Genomic DNA, 22,107 nt, shown 5'->3' with positions numbered 1-22,107 from the left:
ATCACAAGTGCGGTTCGAAGGGCATGAAACCCTGGACTGTGCTCGCGGGCAGGGTGGGGCGGCCCCAGGAAGCACCAGGCTGGGCCCCTCCACCTCTCCCGGGGGATCGGACCCTGGCCCTCAAAGCCCATCTCCCTCCCTCCCCGCACAGCCTCTGTGGCACATGACCGTGGGCAGGGAGGACCCTGGGGGTCAGAACAAAACTGCCCTGCTCACTCTGTGCCCAGATCCCCCTCACTGAGGAGGGGCTGCCAGGGGCACAAAGGGGAGCTTTGCTGGCCTGAGAGGTCTGCAGATGAGCCCAGCAAGGAGCGGCTTCTCTGTCTCTGGCTCTTAGCTTGGGCATCAGTTTCCCCATTGGGGAGCATGCATGTGATCAGAGCAGCCCTTTCTGCCTAGTTCACAGGAGACAACGTAGGGACTGTTGCTGGTGGGGGCAGAGCATAGGTAGCAGTTTTCTGATCCCATATAAGTTTCCGTGCAAACATCACCCTCAGGACCCCTACCAGCCACAGGGCTACCCCCAGGGCCCCTCCCCTTCCAGTGGCCTGGAGCTGGGACCCCAGGGCAGAGTTTCCAGTCACCTGAAAAGCCTCTGCTAAGGATGGCAGGGGTAGCCTCTAGGAATGGTGTCGTCTGACCCTCCTGGTCCCTGGGTCAGCCGGGCAGGGATTACCAGGAAGGATCTGAGGCTCGGAGACCAATGGCTCGGCCTCAGGTCTCAAGGTCAGGGTCTGAGCCTCCCTCGAGGACTCCAAAGCCCTACCCTTTTGCTCTGGTCCAGCGTCCTCCCACCCGTCCCCCCACACCTGGCCTCAGGTAGGGTGGGCACCTCGGCCCTTTCAGGGACAGAGCCAAGAAACCAGGTCTGGGTGAGGTGGGCTCCTGGGACCACCTCTCCCTTCTCCACTCAGCTCCTGTCACAGCAGAAGTGGGGCCAGGGTGGCCGTCCCCTGGGAGAGTGGCAAGGAGCCTGGTGCAGCAGCAGGGCAGCCAGGGGAAGGAACAGAGGGGTGGCCAGGTGGCTGGTTAGAGGCCAGGGGTGGCGGGAGAGCGTGTGGCAACCTCTGGTGGCAACACGGGAGGTGCTGGGTGCAGAGGTGGGGACAGGGGGCGGTGGAGGTCAAGGCTGAGGCCGGGGCAGGGCAGGGACAGAGGAAGAGGGGGCGGGCGGTGGGCACAGTTTATTCCACTTCATGCAGACACTGACCCACACACGCAAGGAGCTTAAAAATACACTGAACCGCACGGGGTCCGTCTCCCAACCTCCCCCCCAAGACGCAGGAAGACACTTGGCTGATGGGTCAGGGTCCGAGGGTCCGAGAGCCTCCATCCTGGAACAAGGCAGCAGTGTGGGCCCAGGTGGTGCGGGGGGCAGTGTCCTTTCTCCCCAGAGGAAAAGTGCAGAGACAGGGCCGAGGCCCCAGGCAGGGAGGCTCCACTCTCACAGCCACTGGCAGCGGGTGGGCCAGGCAGGGTCCTTCCCGCTCCGTCCTCTGAAGGCTGGCCCCGGCCGGCTATGGGCCTCAGCCCTTGGAGGTGTGGGAACTGAGGTGCCGCCGGGCTGGCCGGGCGCGGTGGGCAGCAGCGCCCTTGGGTCCTTTGCCCGGCGCTCAGTCCCGGGCCTCGTCCAAACGCCACTTCAGAGTGTGGTCCTTGTGCGCGTCGGGGAGGATCTGGTTGCGCATCCCTCCAAGCAGGTTGGACGTGGCCTCCGTGGCCAGGATGAGGGGCTTCACCACGGTTGGGGGCAGCTGGCGGATCACGCCCCCCACCGCGCCTGTCAGCCCCTTCTGCTCGTGGCCCCGAGAGGCCACCTCGCAGATGGTCTGAGCCGTGTCCAGGATGCCCTGCGGAGGGCGGAGGTCAGCGCGGGGTCGGGGTCAGGGGAGGGCAGGAGGAGGACGTGGGACAGGCAGGGCGGGCCTCCTCACCTCGCGAACCGTGTCGTAGGCCTTGGCCACGCCCTCCCGCAGGTCGGCCGGCTGCTGGCCCTTGCGCAGCCTCCGCACGGAGCGCTTGTCCTGCAGGGAGCGGGAGATGGGCGCCGCCGGGGACAGGATGTCATACACCGTCTCGGCTGTGGCCTGGGGGAGCACGGGGGCCACCGGGTGAGGAGAGGGGCCCCGGGCAGACAGGGACGGCCCCTCGGCCCCAGCCCCGAGCCCCCCTGCCCCTGCCCCGCCCACAGCCACACTTCACTGTGCGGCTGCTCCTGCCCAGGCACCCCCCACCCAGGTCGGGGGCTGCGTGCCTCCTGAGGGACCTGGGTGCCCCAGATGCAGCTTGAGCTGCTCGCAGTGCCCATCCTGCTCCTTGCGGGCTCCAGGGGACAGCCCTGGCAGAGACCTGGCTCCCGTCCCGCCCTCCCCTGCAGATCACAGAGCCGTCTCCAGGTGTGACCCTTCTGTCCACTGGCTCCTCTGCCCTCAGCATCACCCCTTCCCACCCAATTTCCTCACCTGGCTGTGCCACAGGCCAGCTTAGTGTTCCCAGGGGCGTCAGCTGCCTGCTTATCCCTCCGGCTTCTCTAGCGACCTTGCCTGGGCCCCACCCCCCACCCCCATGCTGTGCACCTGCAAGCTCACACCCCCTCCCCAGGACTAAACACCTGCCGGGCCAGCCCCCTCCACTCCTGACTCAGGGCAACTCCAGCAGCTCCCGACAATTCCCTGCTTTGCGCCTGGGCCAGTCTGGGGGCCTCGGTTTCTTTGTCGGTAAACAGAGCCACCCCTCTTCCCTTCCCTTCAAGACACGGCCGTGAGCACAGACCTACTGGGCTTTAGCCCGCAGGGCACTCGCCCTCCCACACTGGAGCTCCTGTGGTTCTCAGGGGTTCCAGCTGTGGGCCGCACCCTGGTCACCCGGCCTCTCAGTGACCTGGCTCATTACATACCACATACCCAGCTTGCCCACCTTCAGTAGAGCTGTGGGGATGGAACTGGGCAGCATGGAGCAGAGCCTCCGGCCCCACAGGGCCCGGACACGAGGTACCTACTTACCTGGATAGCTTGCACCAGCCGGTTGCTGAGTTCTAAGGCGGCTGAGGCTGTGGACGAGCCGAAGGAGGCAGCCCCCCGCTGCAGCCCCCTCATGAGGCGCCCGTCCTTCCTGTACTGCTCGATGGGCAGCCACAGCAGGTCCCGGAATCCTTGGACTAGGGGTATGGGGTTGTCAGAGATGCCCAAGGCTGCCCCCACCTACCCTGCTGTGGAACCTCTTCCACTTATTATTACCCAACAGCAGCTTCTAGGCTGCCCAAGAGTATGGCAGTTTCAAGCACCCCCAAAGTCAGATACTCACAGAGCTGGACCACAGAGTGCATGGGGCCCACGCCCCCCAGCAAGCCAGGCAGCTGGTTCTTACGGATGTCCTGCAGCCACTCATTGAGAGCATAGCCCAGCACCTTGTCCACACCCAGGAGCCTAGGAAGGGGAGAGGAAGAGGGTGGGGTGGGGCAGAGCCATGCCGAGGGGGTCACAGGGCCAGGAGGACCCAAAGCACCCCAACGTTCCCCATGCCCCCACCCAGCCCTGTGGAGGAATGACTGTGCCCATTTTACAGAGGACAAACTGAGGTCCCAGAGGGGTGACGTCTTGGCCTAGGCCACTGTCAGGAACAGAGAAAGGCCCTGGAGAGAGGCCTGGAGGCTCACCCGTGCCGGCAACAGAGCCGCTTTAGCTTCAGCTCCGAGCAGTTGAGCTGGGCCAGGCCTATGAGGAGCCCTGCGAAAGTGCCCTGGGGAGGGAGGAAGGCTTGGAGTGTCTGTGATGGGGCCCAGGGACCCCCGACAGGTGCCACTGGAGGCTGACTCGGCAGCTGATGGTGGCTGGACACAACCCCTGGCCCCTGGTTCCCAAAGCCCAGGCCGCTCCTGGGCAGAACGGGGCTTGACGGTGCCACCTACCACCTGGTCCATGGTGACGTGCTTGCCGTGGTAATCCAGCCAGATGGGCACCTCCGATGTGAAGCGGAACTCCCTGGATGGGGAGCAGGGAAGGGGTCCTTGGGTCACTGGCCTGGCTCCCTGCAGCCTGGCCTGGTGCCCCCAGCCCAGAGCCCTACCTGAAGTAGATGGGCTGCTGCTCCGAGGAGGCACCGTGTCTACTGCCTGCGGCCTCCTGGGTGCCGATGCTCTCCATACCCTCGGGCTGCCCTTCCTGGGCACTGCTGGGCTGGACTGGGGTCTCGGGGTGAGCTGGAGGAGAGATGGGGTGCACAGAGACCAAGGCTGGGCCCAGGGCTGGCTGTGAGGCAGGAAGCCCGGACCCTCCACTCCCTGCCTAGCCCTCACCTGAGGGCTCAGCCTCCGCCGGGACCATGGGGTTGATGTTGGCAGCCAGGCTGGTGAAGAAGTCCCTGAGGAAGAGCAGGGCATCCTGCCGGGGCAGGAGCACGTGAGGTCAGAGGCCCCCAGGCGGCGGGATACCCTCGGGCTCTGCCCTCAATCGGCCCGCTCACCTGATCCACGTTGAGCCGCAGAGGCAGCAGCGAGACGCGGAGACAGCACTCAGGTCCACCCAGGTTGGTCACGGGGGCCACGTGCAGCGCTTTGATCTTGAGCTGAAGGCAGAGGATGAGTCCTGTCCATGTTGTCCCCTCGGCCAAGCCTGCCCGAGCACCCCCCACATCCTCCAGGCTCACACACACCCCGGGTGCGGGTGTGTCCGTGCCTGTGTGTGTGTATGCACATGTGCACACAGGCATGCGGGGGTGCCCTGCCTGGGGGGGGCCCACGGGGGTGGCCTGTACCATGTTGGAGTGGGTGCGCCGCGGCATCCGCTCGCTTGTGTGTAGGTACAGGAATTTGTTGATCTGGGAGGAGGCCAGCCGGTCTCGGACCTCGAGCTCCTGTACGACGAACACCTGGCGGGACAGCGGCTGCTCTTCCAGCTCCTTGCCGGGGGTGACAGGGCCGGGCTCTGCTGGGTACGCCTCATGCTGGAAGCTTACCTGCAGAGTGGATGGAGGCCTGAGGCTGGGGAGGCGGGGCTGGAGAGGGAGGGGGTTCACCCAGGCTCCCCGCCTCCAGTCCCACATCAGTCCCCGCTGTGGCTGCCCCCTGGACACCAATGCAGGGAGCTCCTGACCCCCCCCCCCCGACAACACCGCCCCAATCCATCTGCCCTGCTCTCAGCCTTCCCAGAGCCTCAGTGGCACCCGTGCCCTATCACCCCAAGTGCAAACCTTGGTTCTGGTCTTGCCCTCTAATCCCCCCATCACCAGGTCTGTCAGTTTTGCTTCCTCAAAACATGTCCCCTAATCCCTCTGTACTTCTGTCACCTTCATGCTGCACCTGGTCTTGGGGCTGCTGTCACTCATCCGGAGGGAGCTTTGCTACCTCATTTTTTTTTGGCCACACCCATGCCACATGGAAGTTCCTGGGCCAAGGATCGAACCTGTGCTACAGCTGTGGCATCGCCGGATTCTTTACCTGCTATGCCAAAAAGGAACTTCCATTTCTTTTTTTTTTTCTTTTTGGCTGACCTGCAGCATATGGAGTTCCCAGGCCAGGGATCAGATCTGAGTTACAGCTGCAACCTATGTTGCAGCTGCGGCAATGCTGGGTCCTTAACCCACTGTGTCCAGGAGCTGCAGACACCACAGTGGGAACTCCCAGAGTTCTCCTTTGCCTGCCCACCTCCCGCCCTACAAACTCTTCCCTATGGCCTGGCAGGACCTCACTTCCTCCAAAGCCTGCCTGCTGCCCTTGCTCCTGGTGTGCAGGACGCTGGCCTCTTTTCTGCCCTTGACGGGGCAGAGCCTCCCTCACCAGCCCTGGCCTCCTCTCCCTGTCACCCCTCGCTGGCACCAGCTCCTAGGCTGCGTCGCATCGGGTCTCTGTGGAGCCCTGGCCACCACTGGCCTCACCTCCTCCTGCTCTCTTCCCTGCCAGCTGCAGCCTTGCTGGCCTCCCTGACTGCAGCCCTCACCCGTTGCCCTCTGCCCCGCACCTCTTCCGGGCTCACTTCCTTGCTTCATTGTGCCAAATGGCCCATTTACATGGGGACTTTCCTGCCCTCCCGGTGCCCTCTGCTGGCCCGCTTTCCCTGGGCATCATGTCATCATGTTTGACTCTATTCACCTCTAGTCTTTTTTTTCCCTTATGTCTTTTTAGGGCCGCACCCACAGCCTATGGAGGTTCCCAGGCTAGGAGTTGAATCAGAGCTGCAGCTGGCTGGCCTATGTCACAGCCACAGCAACTTGGGATCCGAGCTGAGTCTGCAGCCTACACCACAGCTCATGGCAACGCTGGATCCTTAACCGACTGAGCCGAGGCCAGGGATCCAACCAGCATCCTCATAGAAGCTAGTAGGGTTCGTTAACCACTGAGCCAGGATGGGAACTCCTATATATCTCTAGTCTTATTGGGCTCCCTCCTCCACAAGAGACAGGAAGGCAGGGTATGTGTCTGCTTAGCTCAGCACTACATCCAGCATCTAAAACAGCACGGCAGCAGCTTCATGGTCACGTGGCTTAGTGCATGACCAGGGGCCCTCGGGAAGACGCCACGGAGTGAAGTGCTAGCCGAGCAGCAGAGATGGGTCCTGACCCTGACCCCTTCCGCACCCTGAGCCCCCCGCTCACCTTGCTGAGCTGGATCTCCATGAGGACATGGTGCTGCCTCCCACTGCCCCCCTGCGCACGCCAGGAGTTCTGGGGCCGGTTGGGGCCGGAGGAGCGGGAAGGGGAGCCCCTGGGGCCTGCAAGGCCAGCTCTTGCCCTGGGAAGAGGAACAAGGGTCACGCTGACTCAGGGGAACTCCTTCCCCCTGTTCCCTTTTTTTTCTCCTGTTTCATTTTTGGCCACCCTGTGGCATATGGAGTTCCCAGGCCAGGGATCAGATCTGAGCCGTGGTCGTGACCTAAGCTGCAGCTGCAGCAATGCCGGATCCTTAACCCACTGTGCCAGGCTGGGGAGCGACCCCGATCCCGTTGTGCCACAGTGGGAGCTCCCCCTTGTTCCCGCTCAACTTTCAGTCTGGGGCAGGAGACCCTCTCCTGGGAGGTGGGCGGGGCAAAGAAAGAAAGAGTTGAGGCCAGCAAGGTGAGGATCTGGCTCAAGGCCACCGGCTGCTGAGGGTCAGAGCTGGACCCCAGCCCAGTGCCCTGGTGCCACAGCTGCCACCTGCACCCTCTCCTCACCTGTGTCCGGGGTGGGGCCCAAAGTCTCGGCCCCCATAGAGGTGCCAGACGAGGGACACCTCCCGCAGCACCACACGACTGCTGGGCACCGGGAAGTGGGCGGGGGCCCGCAGCAGGTCCGTGCTGCCTAGCGGCTGTGAGAAGTGCCCGTCCTGCACAACGATGGGGCCTGGATGCAGCTGCGTCACCACGGGCTCCCCATCTGGGGGCTGCAGGGAAAAGGCCAAGGAGCATATGGCACAGATGCTCTCCCAGGTCCAGGCTGCCTGCTTCTCCCCCCGCCTCACATCTCCCTCCCCCTTTTCACAAAAGATGGCCCTCACGGGCACTGTCCTGAGCGCCCTGAGTGACCCCTCGTTCCTGCCAGCCGTGTTTCCCTGGAACTAGGTCTTGCTGGCATGTGACAGTGAGTTCAGATATTCCCACTGGCACTTGGGGGCCATGAGGTCACACCCTAGCAGCCAAATGGTTCTGCTCACCCTCCTGCCCTCTGCCCTGTCCCCTCTCTCCCTTTCTTTCTTTGGTCTTTTTACAGCCGCACCCGCGGCATATGGAGGTTCCCAGGCTAGGGGTCAAATCGGAGCTATAGCTGCTGGTCTACGCCACAGCCACAGCAACGTGGGAGCAAAGCCGCGTCTGTAACCTACAGCACAGCTTACGCAACGCTGGATCCTTAACCCACCGAGTGAGGCCAGGGATCAAACCCCCATCTTCATGGACACTAGTCGGGTTCATTACCACTAAGCCATTATGGGAACTCCTCTCCCTCCCTACTCTGGAATGTTCTGGCCCCTTCTCTTTTCCTCTAGAAATCTGTTCAAAGGCCAGAGTGAGAGCTGCCTCCCCAGGGAGACCCTCCAGGCTCACCCATGGACCCAACCCCACTTCTACCCCTCGCACAGTGGGAGCTCTAGAAGGGTCCAGAACTAGGCCACCCTCCCTGGCCCCGGCCGCCTGCCCACTACATACCAGGATGCCCAGACCAGGAGCATCAAGGATGCAAAACTCATCACTATCCAGAGTGTCTCCATCCCCCTCCTCTTCCTTTTCATCTTCTTTGGCCTCCGAGCTGGACCTCAAGCTGCTGGTGGGGGCCCCAACAGGGGCCGAGGGGGGCTGGGCCCCACTCCGTTCACCTGGGAACAGGTAGACTGACACTGGTGAAGCCTGAAAGAAGGTGCTACCTGTGCGGGGAGAAAGAGAGGCTGGTTTGGGGGATGCCCAGTGGGGGTGCCTGACTGTCCGCCGGCCCCACGGCACCCTACACCACCTGAAGCCTGGGCCAGCTCCCGCAGGCTGCGCTCGGTGTCCAGGAGGGCGTCAGCCAGGTCCCGCTGGTTGATGAGGGCTGCCTCCACTGGGGGGCAGGAGGGCAGGGAGGCTGGGCTCTCGGAGAGCTGAGCAGGGCAGGGAAGGAGTGGTGGATGAGTGTCAGGAGGGAGGGGCGGGCCCCAGGGCTCCCCCGTCACCAGGTCCCTGGCGGCCACGGCAGGAGAGGGGCCAGCAGAGCTCTGGGAGCTTGTTCCACCAGGCCTCACCTGGACCTTCTGGCCGGCGATCTCCGTGGGGCTGGGGGGCCGGGGCGGGGGGTGCAGGTCACCCCCACTCATTACGTACTGGAGCAGGTTGACCAGCAGAGCGCAGGAGTCGGCACAGCTGTGCAGGTGCATCACGTTGTTGGAGCAGCGCAGCTCGAACAGTGGCTGGCTCTGCAGGGCACGGGCGTCAGCCCAGGCCCTATGCCCGCCATACCTGGATGGGGCTGGTGGCCCAGCCCAATGGCCCACTGGCTGCTTGAGCAAACTGAGCCCAGGGAGTAACAGGGGCTTTGCCCAGGGCCGCCTGAGGAAGCAGCAGTGCACTTCCTGTGAAGGGCTTTGCATGCCCAGCCTCCTGAGTCCCTCGCCTCAGCCCAGGGAGGCACGGCCCAGCATTTCCCTTTTACAGAGGAGGAAACTGGGCATCCACAAAGGCTGTCTGCTTCTTTTTTTTGGCCATACCTGCGGCATGTGGAAGTTCCCAGGCCAGGGATCAAACCCACACCGCCGCCGTGGCCTGTGTCACAAGGGAACTTCCAGCTCTGCTTTCTCTTGGCTACAGCTGCCCTCTGCTGGCAGGGTTCATGCTGGGGGATGGCCACGGAGGGCCTGGCCTTTCCCAGGAGGGCTGATGACCAGAGCCCAGCATGGGCAGGGCCGTCAGTGACTGTGACCTGAGCCTAGGCCGAGGGGGCAGAAGCTAAGAGAGGGTGACCCCTGAAGGCTCCCTTGCCCCCAGACCCGCTCGGCCTGGAGGACCTGGGGCGACAGCCACACTCACCAGTTTGTCCTCGGCACTCCCCTTCCAGGTTTTGATCACGAGCTCCAGAAGGTCCACGTCCAGGACACAGACGTAATCTGAGGCAGAAGGCAGAAGCCCCTGCTGCCTCACCCTCCCCGGCCCCTGCCCCAGGGGGAGAATCTGGGTTTATCTGGGTGTGTGCACACAGGTATGGGCGCTGAGACCCTGGCCAGCAGCCGGGCGAGGACTGTGGCTGCTCTGGGGACCAGGGGACACTGTCCCTCAGAGGGGAGGGAGTCCAGCCCCGGGCCCTGCCCACCTCGGCGCAGATCCGGGGCCTCCAGCTCACACTTGTCAGACAGGTACAAGGCGGAGTCGTCAAGGATGAACCTGGTGGGGAGAAGGGCTGAGAAGGGCCCGGGAGCTGCTGCAGGTGGCAGCTCCTTAGGGGCTGCTGGGGGTGGGGCTCCCAGAGGTGGGCAGAGGGGGCTCCCACAGGAAACTGGCACCAGGCCTTCTCTGGCCTTGGTGTCTTGTCTGTACTGTGTGGTGACTGGCAGCAGGCACTCGGGAAACCATGCCTCTCTTAAAGGAGGCAGCACTTAGCTTTCGCCAAATACCTCCAGCTCCTCCATTTCATTTGGGCCTCAGAGTGGCCCCGGGAGATGTCCTGTCCCCCCATCGCCAGCACTGTTCTTTTTTTTTTTTTTTTCTTTCAATTCTTGTGACCTTTGGTACTTTTTTTTTGTTTGTTTTTTAGGGCTGCACCTGCGGCATTTGGAGGTTCCCAGGCTAGGAGTCAAATTGGAGTTTCAGCTGCCAGCCTACATCACAGCCACAGCAATGTGGGATCCAAAGCACGTCTGCAACCATAGCTCATGGCAACACTGGATCCTTAACCCACTGAGCGAGGCCAGGGATCGAACCTGTGTCCTCAGGGACGCTAGTCATATTCGTTTCCGCTGAGCCACGATGGGAACTCCCTCCCCATATTTCTTAATGTTCTTCAATCTGACTTTAATGGCTGGGTGGGCCATGTTTACTGACAGGAAATCTGGGGGCCCTTAAATTGTTTACAAAGTTGTGACAATTTTATTTACTTATTTTTCCTCTCCGGGGCTACACCCGCAGCACATGGAGGTTCCCAGGCCAGGTGTCCAATTGGAGCTGCAGCTGCCAGGCTATACCACAGCCACAGCAATGCCAGATCCAAGCTGCATCCTCAACCTACACCATGGCTCGTGGCAATGCCAGATCCTAACCAGCTGAGTGGGACCAGGATTAAACCCCCATCCCCACAGATACCAGTTGGGTCCATTAACACTGAGCCACAACGAGAACTCCAATTTTGACTGTTTTAAATTATACTATGGAGGCTTACATTCCATCTTTCTTACCCTTATATCCTTTTTTTGGGGGGGGGCTGCACTCACGGCATATGGAGGTTCCCAGGCTGGGGGTGGAATTGGAGCTGTAGCCACCAGCCTATGCCGGAGCCCCAGCAACACCAGATCCAAGCCGCGTCTGTGACCTACACCACAGCTCAGAGCAACGCCGGATCCTTAACCCACTGACCGAGGCCAGGGATCGAACCCACAACCTCATGGTTCCTAGTCGGATACGTTAACCACTGAGCCATGATGGGAACTCCTCCTTATATCCTTAAGATGATTTCCAGAAATAAAATTACCAGGTCACAGAGCTCAAGTGCTTTTAAGGCTCTGATGTGTGATTCAGAGGCTGACTGGCTCTATCTAGGGAGGTGAAACCCCATCTGATTCCTCAGGGAGCATCATGGCAACGTATGGAAAGGCTCAGAGGGGCCTGAGGATATACAGCAGGTGGGCAGGACCCTGGGGGAGTGGCAGCTGCCGGCGACTCTGGATGGGATGGACAGGGAGCTTGGGGGGTGGGGTGGGGTGGGGGAGCCGCATACCTGAGCAGGAAGGTGGAGGTGTCCATGACGATGTTGCTGGAGAGGGTGAAGGTCTCGGCAGTGACAAGGACACGTACAGGGAGGTAGAGGGGCCTGGAGGGGGTGTGTCACGCTTGGGCTGGGCACGGGCAGGCCCCTTCCACGTCAGAGCCTCCCGGTGCCCGGCCCCCGTGCCTGGGTACCTGTAGTCCACGGCACAGGAGAACAGGTGTACGTGCAGGACGGTGATGACCGTTGGAGGCAGGTAGCCCAGCACTGGGTCATCCAGGACATCCAAGAACTCCAGCAGCTTTGGGGGCCCAGGTGAGAGGGACAGGAGGATGAGGGGTGTCCTTGCTCTAACCTCCCCACCCCAGCGCAGCCACCCACTTGCTGCCACCCAGCTGTCCATCACACCCTTCGCCCGGGGGGCTCTGCTCCGAAGCCAAGCCTAGAGGAGTTCCCGTCGAGGCGCAGCGGAAACGAATCAACTAGGAACCATGAGGTTGCAGGTTCGATCCCTGGCCTCGCTCAGCAGGTTAAGGATCTGGCCTTACCATGAACAGTGGCATAGGTGGCAGACGTGGCTCAGATCTGGTGTTGCTGTGGCTGTGGCGTAGGCCGGCGGCTATAGCTCTGATTAGACCCCCAGCCTGGGAACCTCCATATGCCGAGGGTGTGGACCTAAGAAGGAAAAAAAAAAAAAAAAGAAGCCAAGCCTAAGAGACCTGTTGCCCACACCCCCCTTGCTCACCTGGGAGTGCCAGCTCTGTTCTGGCAGGGCCATGAAGTGACGCAGGGTGGCTCTGTGTAGCCGGAGTGTCACCAGGAACTCCTGGGGGCAGGAGGGCACAGTCGGCAAGGCAGCAGCCCAGCCCTCCACGCACCAGGGAGGCGGCAGCCCTCACCAAACAGGTGGGCCAGAAGCAGATGCGGCTGTACCTTGATGTTCTTGTGCGGGTCCAGCTGGATGCGCACCGCTGTGGACAGCATGTGGGGGCCCCGGCCCTTGCGGCCTGAGGCTCCTTGCTCAGTCACCCCTTCCTCCGACGGGTAGATGGTTCGGGCCAGCTGGGCCGGAGGAGCAAAGGTGGGCGGCTCCAGGCGGCTGGGCAGCAGGTAGTCCTCCACGGCCGCTGGGGAGGCATCTGGTGAGCCCCCTGCCAAGCGGGCTGACCACCCACGCCGCCCAGGGCATACGTCCCTCCTGTCCACAGGCCCCAGAGACCCCATGGCGACTGGCCCCCAGCCCTCACACCTCGGTGGTAGAGGGTTGCCTTTTCGGCTTCCAGGCAGAAGTAGCCGAGTCCCGGCTGGCCTCGGTACTGGGAGACACTGAAGATCGTGCTGTGTTCCATGTCCAGCACCAGTTCCCCGTGTGTGGCCTCCAGCCGCCTCCCACACTCATCCTGCAGACGGAGCACGTGGCTGGGCCTCACCGGCTACACTCAGCCGCCCCCACACCGTCAGGGGTGAGGAGACCTCCTGGAGCCCTGGCCTGATGAGAACCAGCTCCAGCCTCCACCCGGACTGCTACAAGTTTGGACCAGCACTTTCTCCCTTTTTTGGCCCCACTTGTGGCATGCAGTTCCCAGGCTGGGGATTGAACCTGCAGCACAGCAGTGACAACGCTAGATCCTTAAACGCTAAGCCACCGGGGAGCTCCAGCGCTTTCTCTTTTGCATCAGAGGGGCAGTGTCAGCGTCCCCACCCTATACGCTACCCAGCATCAGAGGGTGCCCAGTTGGACCCCGGCACCGGGGCTTGCACACAGCAGATACTAATAAATGGCTGGCAGGGCGTGATGGGATGGGTGGGTCCGTGGGGGTGGGTGGGTGCTGCTGGCTAGACAGGCCACGCTCAGCCCCCGGTGGGGCCTGTTTCCCACATTCCCAGCTTGGAGCTGCTCACACTGGCCTGGCTCTCGTGCCAGTGGGGGCTCTGGGGTCAAGGGCTCACCTCCTCCGGCTGCCCTCACCTTGGTCTCGCAGTGGGCCGTGATCCGACCCTTGAACACCGTCACCAGGGCGGAGAAGGTGCTCTGGGAGTGACGGCCCAGGGACTCGGGGGCCGGGGGCGGGGGGGCACCCGATGTCCCTGCTGAGAAGTGCTGCATGTCCTCATCATCCGAGTCCGAGTCTGGGGTGAGATCAAGGAGCCCAGTGGGAAGGAGCCCTCGGGGGGCGGGCTGCCCTGGTCCCAGGGCCCCAGCAGGACACCCCTCCTACCCAGCTTGAAGGCAGACTTGCACATCTTGAAGTTGTCGTGCCAGAAGCCCGAGGCGCCCGGGAGGCCAGGAGGGTGGATGGCGGGGGAGGGAACAGGGGCGGGAAGCAGGTCCGCCGGCTCCCACATGAGCAGGTCATTGTTGATCCTGAGAAGGTGGTTGGACCCTGGCGGTGAGGGAGGCCCGGCCCGGCCCCTTGCCACCCCCTGCCCCGCCCACATCGCCACCTGTTGTAGAGGCTCTCGTAGACCTCCTTGCTGGGCAGGAAGACATGGGCGCTGGGCAGCACCACTTCCAGGCTGCAGCGGGACAGTGCCAGGGCTCGGTTCTGAAAGGCCTTCATCTCCTCAGGGTCTCCAGGAATCACCATCTGGACGGGGGAGCGGGGACGGGGAGAGGAGAAACGTCAGGGCCTGCTGCTGGCTTCAGAATCTGATCCAGATCGGAGTTCCCATTGTGGCACAGTGGTTAACGAATCCAACTAGGAACCATGAGGTTGCGGTTCGATCCCCGGCCTTGCTCAGTGGGTTAAGAATCCGGCGTTGCCCTGAGCTGTGGTGGAGGTCGCAGACGTGGCTCGGATCCCACGTTGCTGTGGCTGGGGCTTACGCCAGTGGCTACAGCTCTGATTAGACCCCTAGCCTGGGAACCTCCATAGGCTTCAGGTGAAAAGGCAAAAAAAAAAAAAAAAAAAAAAAAAAAAAACAAAGAATCTGATCCAGATCTGCTGCCCGACCTGTCATTCGTTCATTCATTCATTCGTTCACACAGACCCTCCGCTAACGGGATGGAGGACAGCGACGTGCTCATTCAGGTCGGCTCCTTTATTCGGGTCATTGTCCCTGCTTTCCAGATGGGGAAGCGCATCTGCAGGTAACTCCCCGAGATGACACCATCACTCAGCGGATTCAAACCCAGGCTGTTTGGCTCAGAGGCCGGGCCCTTGATTGCCTCTCCCTCAACCCTCATCACCTTCAGAGAAGAGGATTCTGGGGCCCAAATGCCACTGCTGAAAAGTGGTTGATGGGAAGGGGTCGGGATCTCCCCCTCGAGGACCCACGCCCCCTGGCCCTGCCCTCACCACCGCCCCCGCTCTGGGGCCCCAGGAGCTGCGGAGTTCCTGCCTCCCCACTGACCAGACGATGGGAGAAGGGAACGTCTCATTGGCGCAGGGGTCACAGTGTCTGGTGCTCCAGGGGATCCTGCCCCGCTGGCCCACAGCCCCCAAGTGGCTCCCATTAGACTCAGAAGGTCCCAGGCCTCACCTCTTCCGTCTCATACATGGTCCTTTTGGAGGAGAAGGGTGAGGGCTCGGGCTCCCGAAGCTCGCACAGAGTCTCGGCCGACAGCTCCAGCTCTTCTCCCTTTTGCGGGGCCGTTTCCCACTGTGCACTGCTGATCTGGGGGTTCAGGGTCACCACTACCCTGGCAGGGCACAGGCCTGTCACTGGCCTGCAGGGTCCCCTAGCCCCTGGTCCCCAGTGGCCTCCCACCACCCTCAGTAATAGCAGAGCCCCCCTCTCCTGTCTGCTCCTTCCAGAGCCCCAACTTACTGGGGCAAGAAGTACTTGTGCCCAGGGCTCTTGGGATCCAGGGCTTTGGAGACCCGCAGGCAGGGGACAGGTGGCTTCTCACCATCTTCATAGGTGACTGGAGGGGAGGGGGAGGGGCAGGGGGTCATTACCGCCACCTGTCCCCATTTTTTTCCCCCACACTAGGTGGGTCAGTGGGGCCCTCAAGAGGTGAGCCTGGCGCCCCCCTCCCCATAACAGCTGTGTTTTATTGGTTACAGACCTGTGACCTCCCCCCCCACACACCTGGGCGGCCCAGGGAGAAACAGTCTACACTGCCCGATGCCTGGCAGAGCCCGGGGAGGGGCAACACTGCTACCTCACAGAGCTGATGAGGCCTGGGCCGGGGCCTGCCCCCACCGGGATCCAGCCCCTTCCTAACCCAAAGGCCACCCACCACTCCTAGAGGCCTGAGCCCCCTGCCCAAGGGGTCGCCCCCTGCCCAAGGGGTCGCCCCCTGGGCGGTTCTTACCATGTAGGTCGGAGCAGGTCAGTTCCAGGCGGGTGGGGGCTGGGGGACCAGGCCCACTGCTCAGCTCTGACCGGAACTGGGGCTCAATCAGCTCCAGCCGCAGCAGCTCGGTCCGCACGGCCCGGCCCGCCCAGGGGTCCCGTTCAGGCCGCAGGTCAGCAATGGGGAAGTGCAGCTGCAGTGTGGCCCGTGGTGCCAATAGGCGCACCACAGTCTGCTGCTCAGCAGCTGGCGGGGGCTCTGCCTGTGGGTGGGGGGGTGTCAGAGCTGCTGCCAGCACCCCGCACCCCCACTGTGGTCAAGGGCCAGAGGGCCCACGCCCTGCTCTCCACCCCAGCTGGGCATCTCACCAGCAGGCCAGCAGGCGGCTTGGGAGGGGGTGTGGTGGCCAGACGCAGCAGGGCAGCGAGGCGGTCCAGGGCCCCCAGCTCCACATCTGCCTGGAAGTCAGCCAGGTCCAGGGCCAGTTCTGAGTGATAATGGCAGGCAGCTGGGCGCCGGGGCCGGCTCTGAGGGTGAGGGTGCTCAGGTCAGCGGGGGCTGGGGGGTGGGTGAGGGCGGGGTGGGCAGGGCTCCCCTTGAGTGAAAACAGAAAGAACACAGAGGCCTCCCGAGTTGCGGGGAGAAGAGCCTGGGTAAGAAGCCAGGAGGGCACGGATGGGGGCACCTTCACCAGCCTGCTTGAGGCAGGTGACCAGGCTTGTTTAATGAAAGCTACCCGACACTTACCACTCCCAGGCAGGGAGGTTGGCAGAGAATTGCCAAAATGAGCCAGGAGGGGGGAAACAGGGCTAAGAGAATGGTATGGGGGTGGCCCAGGTGTGTTTGAGGGTCCTGGTTTGAGCAGAGGTGAGGAGGGTGGAGGGCGGGAACAGGGAGGCCCCAGAGGGGGCCGCTGGGGGGCACACCCCATGGGAAAGAGGCAAGGGCCGGGGAGGGGGGCGCAGTTACCTTGGACACCCGGCGCAGGGTCTGTGTGTGGCGCAGATGCGCGCAGGGCTGAGTGGAGGCCTGGGAGCCCAGGCTGCTGGGGAAGCTCAGGATCTGGGAGGGAAATGGGAGATGAAGGGGGGGCCGAGCCCCACATGCCTGCCCTCGCCTCCAGGCCCTGCCTCGCTTGCCCTGGCGCTCAGCCCTTACCTCTGCGTACTCGGGCTCCGAAGCTCCCCGGGGCCACAGACACTCCAGCACCTCCAGCTGCCCGAAGTGCACCTCCGTGCTGGTCACCCGCCGGCCCCTGCTGGTCCGGAGCTCCCAGGACAGCTGTACGGCGGCACCTGTTAGCCTACGGGGAGGAAGCTGGGCATTGGAAGGGGGCCTGGGGGGCCCAAGGAGTCCCCTCCAGCTCAGGCCCCACCATGGGCTTGTACCGGACATGGCTACAGGGACAGGCCCTCTGGAAGCGCGGTCGGAGATGGGAGAAGTCATGGGAGCCAAAGGACCCATCCTTGGAGGCATCAAACTCAGCAAAAAAGTGGGTGGTGAGGTCAGCTGGTCCGGAAGATGGGGCGCACGTCTGAAGTAAGGTCAGGGTCACGCCCCCCAAAGTCATCTTCAGCAGCGAGTCGGGGCGCAGGGTGTTCGAAGGGGGTGCAGGGGCCGTCTTACCTGAGCGGACAAAGGCTTCAGGGCAGGCTCCCCAGAGCTCCCGGGCACCCCAAGCCACAAGGACTGGCGCCGGGCCTTCCTCCAGCCCGTCCTGCCCCTGGAGGACTCACCGGTTGGGGGGGCCTGGGCAGAGGGCCGGCGAGACGCAGGGGTGCTGTGCACAGAGGAGCCCAGGTCCACGTCGGAGAGGGAGAGCTCGGACAGGGCCGAGGCCACACTGCTTGTGAGGCCCGTCATGGAGAAGAAGAGGTCTGTGGGCCAGAGGAGGGGGTCAGAGCCAGCCAGGCTTGTCCCCCTGACTCCTGCAGCCACTGCAGACACCCTACCAACAGCCAGGTCTGGCTCCACACCCACCAGTGCTCTCCAGGTTGACGAGGGGGTGCGAGAAAGGGTCTGGGCTGAGGGGCTCAGCTACAGTCCCTGCCTGCAGCTGCTGGTTCAGATCCTGCTCGATCAGCCACAGGTCTTCAGCACCTAGTGGGCGGCTCTTATTCAGCTTGTCAGCCAGGCCCTCGGGGTCTACAAAGGACACTTGTGTCAGTCTAGTCCGGATGGCCCCCTCGCAGCCACCCTGTCCCCCTGGCCCGCCCGGAGGCCTCACCTGCAAGACTCACGGCGCCGAGCAGTTCCTGGAGCTGCTGGAGCTGCTGCGGGGTCAGGAGCAGGTGCAGGGAGCCCAGCTGTCCAGACACCTCCAGCTGGGGGTGGAGGAAGCAACCGTGGAGCCCACACCAGCCACTGCCGCCACCCACCTGCCCTCACCCTGACAAGGTACAATGCTCGCTGCCAGGCTAAGCTCCGTCACCAACCGGCTGGCTGTGTGACCCTGGCTACAACCCGACCCCTCTGAGCCTGGTTTCTCCAGTTGCCAGAAGGCAGTGATCTGCCTCACTCAGTGACCCCGCTCTGTGCCAGGGAAGATCAGCATTGCTGAGGAAGGCTCTGAGATGGGGCACCCCCCCCCCAGGGGTCTGAGGACCCACCTTGGGGCCTGGGAAAGCCTCATTCTGCTTCAGTTTCACCGTGAGCTCCAGGCACCCTGAGCAGCTGCCTATCTGCAAAGGAGGCTGTGCAGGTCCTTCCTGGGAGGCAAGAGGACACAGGAGGGCAGGGGACAAAAAGAGCCAGTCGTGACAAAACGGTCAGAGGGATGGAGGTGGAGCAGGGCAGGGTCAAGGGCCAGAGAGGACAGGGGTTAGAGGGAGAAAGCCACAGTGAGGACCAGGGTCGGCCCACCTGCGGGGGGAGCTCCTCGAAGTGCAGGCGGACCCCCGCCAGCTGCAGCAGCTTGTGGAGGAAGGCGGGGGGCTGGTGCACATCCACGGGGGGTGCCTGGCTCGGGTCTCGCACGGCCTCATCGCAGTACTCCAGTCTGGGGAGTGGAGGGCCAGCTCTTGCCCAGGCCTCCCTGGGCTGGTGCCCCGCTGCCCTCAGTGTCTGCCCCAGGGGCCTGGGGTTGGCAAAGTCTGGCCTGCAGAGCTGCCCCATCAGAGCCAGGCCCTCTTGGGCCTCCATGGCCAGTGCTTGCTCCACAGACCCTCAGCATGTCACCTGATCCTCAGGGCCCCGGCCACCCTGGGCCTGCACCACCTGGCCCCTGGACACCCACCCCAGGCTCACAACACAGCTCCGGTCACGCCGCGGCCCAGGCCCACCTGGACTTGCTCCGAAACTTTCCAGGAGCCCGGGCTGGGAGTGGGGTCAGGGGCAGAGCCATTCAGCAGCCACTCACCCCGCTCTCCCTCACACCAGCCTGGCCTGCTTGGCCGGCCCCCTACCTTTGCACATGGATTTCCACGGCCACGCCACGCTCCCCGTCACTGGGCGAGTGCTCCACCCTCACGACAGTATCTAAGAAGGTCACCTTGATCCTTCGCAGTACTGAGGGGTGGGAAGGGGTCTCAGGTTGGGCAGAGCAGCAAGGGGCAGACAGAGTTTCCCTGCCTGAGGCCCCTGCCCTATGGGCCGTGGAAGGGCCTGCTCACCTGTCTCGATGGTCTGGGCAAACATCTCCAGTCCTTCCAGGGGCTGTGGTGGCTCAGAGGGTTCGGGCGGCCCGTCCCGCAGGCACTCCTGAGCCAGCTGCATGCTTGTGGTCATGCACGAGGCCCAGCTCTGTGAGTCGGCAGCCCCCGGCCCTGCAGGCAGAAGAGGGTCTCAGGGCGGGCAGGCCCAGGCCACCCCTGGGTGCCCTGCTCCCCGACCCTCACCCCCACCCCCTGCCCCAGCTTCGCCCTGCCCTCACCTGGGCCCTGGCGGGGCTGTAAGGTGAGCTGGAGCCCTGACACGTGCACAGTGCAGTGGTCAGTGAGCAGCGCGGCCCAGGGCACAGCCACCTCGATAGAGCCCACGAAGCCTTCCACCAGCTCCAGCGGTGACTCCATGGACTCCAGCACCTCATTCACCGACTGGGAGCAGGCAGGAGACAAAGCCAGCTCAGGGGAGCCCCAGAGCCAGCTGGCTCCCTGGCGCTGCTCTCTGCCTGGCTGGTCCTGCTTGGAGAACGCCCTTGCTACCTAGTACAAGGTACAGTCTTTGCACCATTGTTCCCTACACATGGAGAGTCCCATGTGCGCAGTCTCTCCAACCAGAAGAGGGGAGAGCTGAGGGATGAAGAAGGAGCCCCGCATGGGGACAGCACATGCAAAGGCCTTGCTGAGAGTGGCAGCACCCCCGATCATCCGGGTGAGATGGAGTTTAGGAGAGTGTCCAGGAGAGGCAGGCAGGGGTCTGACCTGAGTGGGAGCGGGCCCCCAGCTCCAGAGACACATGATGTCACGGTCCCTCTCTCTGAGGCGCAGCTCTGGTTTCTGATAGGGGAGATGTACCCCCACCCGTCTGGGAGCTCCCCGCAGGCAGGAGCCCACCTGCCTTCTCGGAGTGACTCCAGGCACTCTGTGTGGTGCCCCCCAGAGAGGGCCTCAGTAAACACTTGCTGGACCCATGAATTAGATACATGACAGAACCAGGAGACCCAAAGAGATCAAGTCCAAATTCCTCACTCAGAGAGCCACAGATGGGAACACTTCAGGGACTAGGCTCGTCACCCCGTATACTATGGGGACAGGGACTGAGACCCATGCCTCATTTCTCATCCTCTCCTGGGGTCCCAGGCACTCTGGGGACCTGCAGGCCAGGCAGCTGGGAGAAGGGCTGGCATCCTGGGAAAGCACCTTCAATCCACCTCGGCCCAAAGCCCTCCCTGGAGGCCAAGAGGAAAGCAGCCTAGCTAGGAGCCAATTAAATCCCTAACCAGAGGGCAGGGTGGGTGGGAACACAGAAAGAGGCTGAGGTCAGAGGTCAGAAAAGGTCTCCTGCACCGGGATTCACAGGCAAGAAGTGCCACCAACTCCGGGCTCAGGAGTCTCTGCTCAGGAAGGCCGGCTTCTCCTGCCCAGACTGTATTAAGGCTGAGCACCCTGTCTGCTCCCCCAGAAGACTGAGAAGCCCCTGATTCCATGCCCACCCCTGTTACTTTGGACTGGGGGGCTGACCCAGTGCCAGACCCGGTCTGGTGCCTCTAAGCAACTTTGCAACTTCCCAGGTCAGCTGAACGGTGAGTCACAGCCCCCAGGCTCAGGCCTGACCCAGACTTTACTCCTCTCTGCTTCCCCAAAGTCGCTCTTCTCTGCCTGAGGCCAGGCCTCTCCACCTTTCTCCGAGGGCTTTCCTCTAGGTGGGGATGCCGGATGCCCAAGCCCCTCCCCAAACACCAACTTGGTCCATCCCACTCTCTCCAAAGCAGGAAGTAAGGCAGCGAGGCAGCCACACAAAGTGTTGATCAACACTGGTGCTGACGCGGTTGTTGACATACATATCCCGCGGTGAACCCCACCCCCTGGGCCCAGGGTCGTGGGGTTAGGAGGTCAGGGCACCTTTCCCACAGGTGCCCTCAGCAGGGTCCTGGACCTCTTCCAGACTCCCCTAACCAGCGATATGCCCCAACTCTGTCACTTCCCTGGCCTGGTCCCAACAGAGGCCCCCTGGTTTCTCTGATCCCTCCCCTCCCTTTCCTAAGCCCCATTGGCACCAAGTGCTCAACTCGGGCCTCAAACATGATATGCTTATTCTGTCACTTATCTCCAGATGAGTGACATCCCAATCCTCAGTCTCAGTTTCCCCTCCTGTGAAGCAGAGGCAGGAACCCCCTTCCCGTACAGCTTCTGGCTCTAGAGGCGATCAGCTGGGGTCCCTGTGACCCCTGGAAGGGGCTGGACGCCCAAGGCCTTTCCACCCCGGTGCCTGGTCCCCTAGTCCGATTCTTTCGCAAGGAGCCTCAGGTCGCTGCGCCCCCTCCTCCCCGTTCGGACCCTTCCAGGGCTCCGGCCTGAATCCTCACCCAGATCTCCAGGTGTATATCCCTCAGGGCAACGCTGCCCTTGTATAGATCGAGGCTGAGCTGGTCCAGGCTGAGGTGCTCCTGGAAGAAGTGACCCAAGTAGTGGTGCAGCAAGTAGCGGCAGACCCGCTCTTTCACACAGTTTGACCATGGCCACAGCCATCGTGACATCTCGGAGAGCGCCGGGCCCGGGCCGCCTCCGCTTGCCGCCCGCCAGCGTTCCCCGTCCGGTTGCGCTGTTCACTAGAGCCCCCGGCTCACCCCGCCGCTTCTCTTAGCGCCAGGCCGCACCCCCGGACGCATGACCACGCCCCCCACGCTTATTGCCATTGGCCACTGGGAAGGGCGAGGCCTCCTGATTGGCCGCGGGGGCGGAGCCTTGAGGCGCGAAAAAGGGACTGGGCTCGCGGTACGATATAGGGCTCCCAATCTTGATTTACGCTTGCGTATAAATTCTGTGTGGGAGGACCTTTAACCTCTCTCCTAAGGGCTCTGGGAAGGCTGTTGTGGCTTGAGGTACCAGCCCCGCAAAGGAATGCGCATGTGCCGA

General features: G+C 62.8%; 1 protein-coding gene across 8 annotated transcripts; it reads right to left on the bottom strand.

The window, feature by feature from the left end:
* Positions 1–1,169: 1,169 nt before the first annotated feature.
* On the bottom strand, positions 1,170–21,824 carry ATG2A (autophagy related 2A). Of its 8 annotated transcripts, none has more exons than XR_014835804.1 (41): positions 21,558–21,824; positions 19,464–19,626; positions 19,204–19,356; positions 18,997–19,099; positions 18,455–18,590; positions 18,202–18,300; positions 17,820–17,916; positions 17,573–17,737; positions 17,329–17,469; positions 16,981–17,218; positions 16,751–16,895; positions 16,562–16,654; positions 15,961–16,119; positions 15,611–15,854; positions 15,121–15,217; positions 14,833–14,992; positions 13,795–13,937; positions 13,569–13,714; positions 13,319–13,479; positions 12,599–12,749; positions 12,283–12,476; positions 12,095–12,175; positions 11,544–11,650; positions 11,362–11,454; positions 9,745–9,831; positions 9,465–9,541; positions 8,684–8,854; positions 8,416–8,542; positions 8,115–8,329; positions 7,146–7,354; positions 6,589–6,724; positions 4,753–4,953; positions 4,462–4,563; positions 4,295–4,379; positions 4,066–4,198; positions 3,908–3,980; positions 3,656–3,738; positions 3,304–3,425; positions 3,003–3,157; positions 1,935–2,087; positions 1,170–1,850 (listed from the first exon to the last, which is right to left on the bottom strand). XR_014835804.1 is itself a non-coding variant. In XM_085008685.1 (41 exons), the coding sequence occupies exons 14-41, from the start codon at positions 15,611–15,613 to the stop codon at positions 1,614–1,616; spliced, it is 3,681 nt and encodes a 1,226-aa protein (XP_084864811.1). In that variant the 5' UTR covers positions 15,614–15,854; positions 15,961–16,119; positions 16,562–16,654; positions 16,751–16,895; positions 16,981–17,218; positions 17,329–17,469; positions 17,573–17,737; positions 17,820–17,916; positions 18,202–18,300; positions 18,455–18,590; positions 18,997–19,099; positions 19,204–19,356; positions 19,464–19,626; positions 21,558–21,824; the 3' UTR covers positions 1,170–1,613.
* Between the last annotated feature and the right edge of the window lie 283 nt (positions 21,825–22,107).

This window comes from Sus scrofa, chromosome 2 (assembly GCF_054392235.1).
Source record: "Sus scrofa isolate SSC_HxYL_T2T_F1_AM1 chromosome 2, Sscrofa_HxYL_maternal_Yorkshire_Landrace_v2.0, whole genome shotgun sequence".
NCBI lineage: Eukaryota > Metazoa > Chordata > Mammalia > Artiodactyla > Suidae > Sus > Sus scrofa.
The sequence above is the reverse complement of the archived record's forward strand: the minus strand, read 5'-3'. Positions and strand labels throughout refer to the sequence as shown.